Source organism: Silurus meridionalis, chromosome 11 (genome assembly GCF_014805685.1).
Source record: "Silurus meridionalis isolate SWU-2019-XX chromosome 11, ASM1480568v1, whole genome shotgun sequence".
Classification (NCBI taxonomy): domain Eukaryota; kingdom Metazoa; phylum Chordata; class Actinopteri; order Siluriformes; family Siluridae; genus Silurus; species Silurus meridionalis.
The window spans coordinates 14,621,439-14,628,529 of record NC_060894.1 but is presented as its reverse complement, the minus strand read 5'-3'; the positions used below and the strand labels follow the sequence as shown (position 1 = coordinate 14,628,529).

Below are 7,091 nucleotides of genomic sequence, written 5' to 3'. Positions count from 1 at the left end.
TTGTATAATGTTCCAAATCTATAGCTTGATTTCTTGTTAGTTTTGAATGACAACACTGTCCCCGGAGAATCAAAAGAATCTCATTTCCTGTGGATGGGAAACTGCATGCTTATTCATGTGAAAGCCTGCTACATTACAAGGAAAAGCCATTCTGCAGCATGTCATTTCAGCTGGAATACACTAACCATCTGTGAACGCTGGCTAGTGCTGGGCGCAGCTGTTTAATGGCTGGATCAAATATAGACAAAATGTCAAGAACACTTCAAATCATCCTCGGACAGAATGATGATTTCTATTCACTAGCATAGGGTACACATTAATAGTAGAGAAGAACAGGATTTCTCGTTTTCACCCGTTTCAATGACAAGTAGCCTCAAAACAAATGCGAGTAGACAAATTATAGTGCAAATGATGACATGCATGCCCTCGGAGAGAGAGAGAAAAAAAAAAAACAGGAATGTCTTTGTAAACATTTTATAATAAATCTCAGTAAAACAATATAAATAGTAAGGTTCATATTTCCGAGGAATGTTTCTATTAAAAGGAGTGCTGGCATTAGACATGAATTTAGTATTCAAATATGTGAAACATACGCCACCTAGTGGACTGCACAGGTAATCACAGAAAGACCAGCTCAAACATTATCACCCAAAACTTCATATCTAGTAGTACAGAACAAACTTTAATTAGATAATGCAAATTCAATGAAAACAATGGAATGAAACACCACTTCAACAGAAACTGTATGACCTTTCTACACTTTTCTATGAATTTCTGCAAAAATAAAGTTTATCTTGACAGGCTTAGTTGCTTAGTTGGGGCATCAACGTTGGTCACAAAAAGCTGAGTGGTTCCAGTGTTAAAACTTGCTTCACTCAGCGATGCCAATCACGCCACAAGCAAGACGTGCTCCTGCATTGCCCGTTTTGAGACTTTCTTCATTCTTGCCTTTGCCCAAGTCATCCTCCTTCTCATGAATCTAAAACAAGAAAAGTATTCAAAGTTCAATATTAGACATTATTTTGACAGACTATATATATCCCATTGACATTTTGCCTGCTTTGCACTCATAATCTCCAATCTTTTAAAAGGCTTTCCACTAGATTCTGAAGTGTGTTGAACTTTGTACCCAGGTCACATTAGTGAGGTCATGCATTGATGTTGGGTGAGGAGGCCAAGAGTGGGGAAGAGTCTGCCTTGCAGTAAATCCCAATTATATTCAGTGGTGTTGAGGTCAGGGGTCTCTTTAGGCCACTCAAGAACCATGTCTTTATTGACCTAAATTTGTAAACAGTAAAAATGCCATGCTGGAACATGGTCCTCTTAGTGTCACTGAAGGGAACTCTTAATGATGTAGAGTACATCGTGGTGTAGAGAAGGTGTGGGAAAACAGGTGTGATGTTCAGGACTCCTGCACATTTCTTTTCTTTGCTGCTGTTAACAGAAAGTTCCCCACTGTGGGAAAAATAAGGGTATATCTTATCTTTGTTTATTTCACAAACTGGCAAAAAAGGATTCAGACACCTAGAATTCTTAAAATGGATGAAACTTTTTTGTCCATAAACCACAAAGACATAATGACAATCTCAAACATGGTTTTAGACTCTTTTTTTGTTGTTGTTGCTCATTTAGATAAGTGTTTAGACCATTTATTCAGGACTTAATAAAAGCAATGTTTGCATCAGTTGCATCTTGTCTCTACAGTATTAGCCTACCTGGATTTGATCAGTTTTTCCCCATTCTGACTGGCAGATCGTCTCAAACTCAATCAGATTAGATCATCTGTGAACAGCCATTTGCTCAGGCCACTAAAGGGCATTCAGAGATTCACCCCAAGTCGCCCCAGCCTTGTCTTGTCTGTGTGTTTTGGGTTGTTGTCCTGTTGTAAAGTGAGCCCTCACTCCAGTCTGAGAATGGATGCATTCTGAAGCATTTTTTTCTACCAGGTCCTGATACTGCCACCATTGTCATACCACTGGGATGGAATATAGCTAGTCGATAAGCAATACCTGGTCAGATTTTCCTTATTACAGAATAAGGCTACAGAATCACTGACCTCCTGTTTCAGAATAACTTAAGTACCTGCCAAATGCCTTTTAAACAGGGCTTCAGTCTATACAATCCTAGCCGTAAATGCCTGGATATTTCTGAGATTTTCTGAGATTGTCCTTTCAGCAGGTTCGTAAACAGTTGGTTTCATGGTCACCTCTTTGCTGAAGACCCTTCTCGTCCTGCTACTAACTTTCAGAATCATGTCCGATCATGTGAATTAACCATTAGTCAGGTTCTAGGGACATCTTAAAGACTAAAATATTTATTTTAAATTTGCAAAGTCACTAACAATTATTTTGCTTTGTTGTTATGGATTACTGTGTAAAAGCAGTTTAAAAACAAAAAAACCCCAAAAGTAATCCCTTTTTATTTTCAATTTGTAGTTTTGTTCAAATTGTGAACAAGGACTAAATAACTTACCGAAATACATATTTAGTATTATCTTAAATCATACGTGTGCATTTGGCAGATACAAATCATTTGGGAATGAAATCCCAGAGACACTCTGGTAATAATTACTATTACTCCACCTCCCCATGTAAAACTAATCCAAACCAAACATGTCTTAAATCAGCAAATTAAGTTTAAGGAGTTACACGAAAGAGTCAAATCAGATTGTCATCAAGATCATGCACTGGACTGAAAATTAAAAAGTGCTTACCACCATGGTCCTCCCGATGATAGAGTAAGCCCCTGTCAGTGACAAATGTTTGTCCACAATGCTGATATGAGCAACTCCATCAGACCCAGCAGTCACATTACCCAGATCTCCAACATGCCTGTGGAAATAGCATTAACATTTGACTGGTAATAGAAAGTTGTGTCTAACACACAAATTATTACAATCATTTAGACTAAGACAAGTCTAAAACAGCAAACTACTGCTATTTTTACTGATTTATTGAATAGAACAAATACATTTATACATAAACTAATAATTATTATTAATATCGACACTGGGATCAGTCCAATACTGTGCTCATTTACTCATTACTGATGTACTGTGATAGGATGTGATGTAAGCCTATTGTACTAATTAACAATCTACAGGAAACGACAGCAATCTGGAAATATTTTCCAATTAAAGACTGTAATCAAAGGAAAAGCAGACCACAAACTGGGCAAATAGCCTGAGGAGGAAATGCAGCATCTTCCAACTGATGAAAACCTCTCAACATAAAACTGGGTATAAAGAGCTGACTGCCAGCAGAGTACAGCAGCGAGTGATAAATAGCTACAGACCACCATAGATCTGAGAACATTCATTTTAATGTCACTATTCAAACAAACACACACAGAGCTCAATAGCATGCCTGAAGACAGACAGACAGACAGACAGACAGACAGACAGAAAACCATACTACATGCTCTAGAAACAAAAAATAAATACATTTTTACTGTTGGGGTCAAGCACTAAAATTATGTAGCAGCCTACTGTAACCGTGTTTGTTGATAAAATTTTTTTCATATAGCACAGTTTACATACACAACATAAACAATTGACCGTTTCAGAGCCGTCCTTCATTTCCTCTGAATAATTTTCTGCTTCATTGCATTGTTTACAACTACAAACTATGTTTGCTGTCTACAGAGAGAGAGAGAGAGAGAGAGAGAGAGAGAGAGAGAGAGAGAGAGAGAGAGAGAGAGACCAGTTGTGCTATTTAGAAATAAATATGGAAGACAATAACAGTGTATTCACAACCTTCATAACTCCACTGAAAAATAATATTTTGTGTAAACAGTTGTTATAAAAGGAGCTGCACTTCCAGGAGGAGAATAAACCGTGTGCTCCAAACACACCTTTTATTTTCTTTCATTTCACTATAATAGATTGAATATGACATTCAAGGCAGGCTGCAATGCAAACACCTGAATATCCAGCTGAGGATTTATATAAACTCTCAGAGAGAAAAGTTCCCAAATTCACAACGCATAGTTTGCCAATTGCTCATCCATTCTTTTTAAACCCTTTCTAAAAATTAAACCAGTTCAACAAAAACAACTTATTTTTGCTTTGTAGCACTGCTGGCTCAAATTTATGCTGTAGTCGACCATTTGTAATGCAGGTTTACCTCTGTCTCCTTCACCATACTTTGTAGATATGGCCTTTTGCTGAGTCATCACCATTCATATCTCTACAACCAAAGTGTTAATGGTTAAACGACTAAAGAACAACAATCTTCAGAGATCCGGCCTTAAAATTTTCCTCTCAAAGTGCACCAGACTGATGTGTTTAACTTTATAATTGTACAAAAAAAATTTCTAATGCCCTCAGAACCCTCTACAGGGTCAGAGGTCATCTCACCACAGTCTCTCAAAATCCTCTAAATTACCTGATTTGCAATTATTATTACTAAATGGAAAAGCAAGTGTTTGGAATGCGTATTTATCAGAATAAGTGATTGGTGCAGGAGAGGTCAAAACCCGACATCTGAAACTGCTTGTAAGGAAAAGAAAAGGCAAGAAATCAGTGAGCCCCTAATAAAACCTTACCTGTTCTCATCATCTGGGCCTCCATGGGTCTTATTGAAGGGGTTGTAGTGGGGTCCGGCACTGATGCACCCTAAACATTAGAAACAAGCTTATAAAAGAGAACAATGTAGTGAAACGCTTGCTTCACACGCCAGTGAATGAGCATCTCACTCCTCAACGTTCACAGGATAAATAGAAACAAAAAAACACAAGACATACCATTTGTGTTGTCTCCAAAGGCATGGACGTGAAAGCCATGCAGGCCAGGGGTCAGGCCGTTGATCTCTCCGGTTACTGTCACTGCACCTTCACCCTGAAAGATCATGGAATAATTAGTATGTGTGTCAGGAGGGCTCCACTGTACATTTTGCAGAGACGGACACATCAGTAGATCGAGTGCCTTTGGTGAAATGTTCACAGGACCTGGGGTTCTTTTTTTTCCCTTCCTGTAGTGCACACTGCGCAATTTGAGATACAGCCGGCCTCTAGAGCTGCAAGATACTAAACCTATACTTAGGCAGCGGTTCCCAAGCTTTTCTGCATCATGGACCAGTTTCACGCAAGACAACATTCTACGATTCACAATAACATGCATGTTATATTACTATTAGAAACACATGATTTCTATATTGATATATATATATATATAAATAAAATTACAATGTAACTCAACTCACCATCATGACAATGAGCATATTTTACCCAGAAATTGACATTTATTAAAAATAAAACCCACGGTAGCCCAAGAAAGTTATGAAATTGGGAAAAGAAATGTATTCTTTCTGTATGGCCTGGTGCCAGATGATCCATGACCCCTTTTTAGCTGCAAAAAAAAAGCTGCCACTGGAACACTTTAAATCTGATATACATGAACAAGAATAAAACCGAGACGCAAACTACTCGACTCTCATCTTCATAAAATCAGTACATCAGCTGCATTTTGTACAGAATAAGGACCAGCTTCATGTCTCTTATTGGGTCACTGATACTCCAAAATGTATAACTGCAATGCTTATAACTTGACTAGCTATTGAACTCTTATGTACTATAAATGAGATTGTTTATGTTTTCAGTGTTCTACAATATTCATTGAACCAGAAAAATAAAACTGCAATAGATAAGGAGATTCCAATGTCATTCATTTATTTCTAAATATTATTAAATACCAACCCTAAACTTTAAAGTGTATATCTATCTGAGCTGCATGAATCTTCCAGTTAAAACAGTTCTCACATCAGAACTGATTGCACAGACCTCCTTGAGCACACTGGGAATAAATGTGAATAGGGATTTGAGTTGCATGTCAGTGAGCTGCATGACTCAGCAGCAGTGATGGTCGACTCTCTACATTAACGGTGCACAACAACAGACTGCAGAATTCATCTGCTACCTTTTTCAGTTCATCTTCAGTTCAGATGACATGCACTTTTACTCTCCACGGCTCTATGATCAGATGGCAGGTGCATTTCTCTCATCAAGCTGCCAGGAAGCACAAGGTGCATGCTGCCCAACCTATCAATGTTACCTAACCGCTGGTTACACAACTATCAGACTATCAACTATCAGACTTGATCAACTGCTACTGATTAATAATCAAAATGCACAAGAAGTGTGACAGACAATAAGTATTAGGTTATTATTTGTATGTATGTGTGTGTAGATTATGCATGCAATTTTGCTCCAAGCTAACGCGCGCGCTACAGACATCACATGAAAGGAGTTAGCACTGCTGCTAATATGCCACAGAAAACAGCAAAAAATAAATATATATACATGTAATAATGCCAAAAGTGTACCTGCTGCTCAAAGTAAACTGTGCCAGTTACTTCTCCTGTGCCTTTGAGGACGCAAACTGCTTTGTTAGCCATGTTGGTCAGGACTGTGCTGATTGACTGTGTTATAGAACTTGATCTTACAACCACATTTAATAACACTGAACTCTACAGGCCCCTTCCGCGAGTATGGAACGGCAGGAAATACGTGTGCTGATTGGCTTAGAGAGTAGGCGGACACACGCCGCTGATTGGCTTAGAGTATTCAAAGACACACCGCTGACTAGTTGTAGAGAGTAGGCGGAGAAACATCGCTGAATGGCTGAGGGTAGGTAGGTGGAGAAATACAGCGGATTGGCTTAGTGTTCAAAGTGACACCGCTGATTGGCTTAGAGAGTGTGGATAAATACCGTAAGAAAGAAACAGCGAGACATACGACTGTTACGACTGTTTCTGCTTTCTGAGGCAATCAGCGACGCGTTTCCGCCTCCTCTCTAAGCCATTCGGCGGTGCGTTTCCGGGTCCTCTCTAAGCCAATCAGCAGTTTGTCTCCGCCTACTTTGCTTAGAGTCAACGGTCAGTAGAAGTAGTGCTCAGATTAAACAGACCATTTTAATGCTCTAGCTTTAACAGATTGCAGTATTTCTGATAACTGACCAAAATCACTAAAAATAGTGGAATAATGATTTGATTCACACGTTTGCTTTCAAGGGTTTTATATCACATCTTAATGTTGGGTGTTTGAAGTGGGAATTAGAGCTTGATAACAGCATTATTCTGTAGGGTTTATGTGAC

The 7,091-nt window shown here is 38.6% G+C and overlaps 1 protein-coding gene across 1 annotated transcript; it reads right to left on the bottom strand.

Annotated features, from left to right (window-relative positions):
* Positions 1 to 661: 661 nt before the first annotated feature.
* Positions 662 to 6,480, bottom strand: sod1 (superoxide dismutase 1, soluble). Its single transcript, XM_046861849.1, has 5 exons — positions 6,321 to 6,480; positions 4,744 to 4,837; positions 4,546 to 4,615; positions 2,714 to 2,831; positions 662 to 979 (listed from the first exon to the last, which is right to left on the bottom strand). The coding sequence occupies exons 1-5, from the start codon at positions 6,390 to 6,392 to the stop codon at positions 872 to 874; spliced, it is 462 nt and encodes a 153-aa protein (XP_046717805.1). The 5' UTR covers positions 6,393 to 6,480; the 3' UTR covers positions 662 to 871.
* Between the last annotated feature and the right edge of the window lie 611 nt (positions 6,481 to 7,091).

Bases quoted from the DNA above. Each gene is read 5' to 3' on its own strand.
- sod1 (XM_046861849.1), bottom strand. From the start codon at position 6,392: ATGGCTAACAAAGCAGTTTGCGTCCTCAAAGGCACAGGAGAAGTAACT. The intron at 4,838-6,320 runs GTACACTTTTGG...ATGATCTTTCAG, and splicing joins CAGTTTACTTTGAGCAGCAG to GGTGAAGGTGCAGTGACAGT. The intron at 2,832-4,545 runs GTAAGGTTTTAT...CTATTTCCACAG, and splicing joins GGCCCAGATGATGAGAACAG to GCATGTTGGAGATCTGGGTA.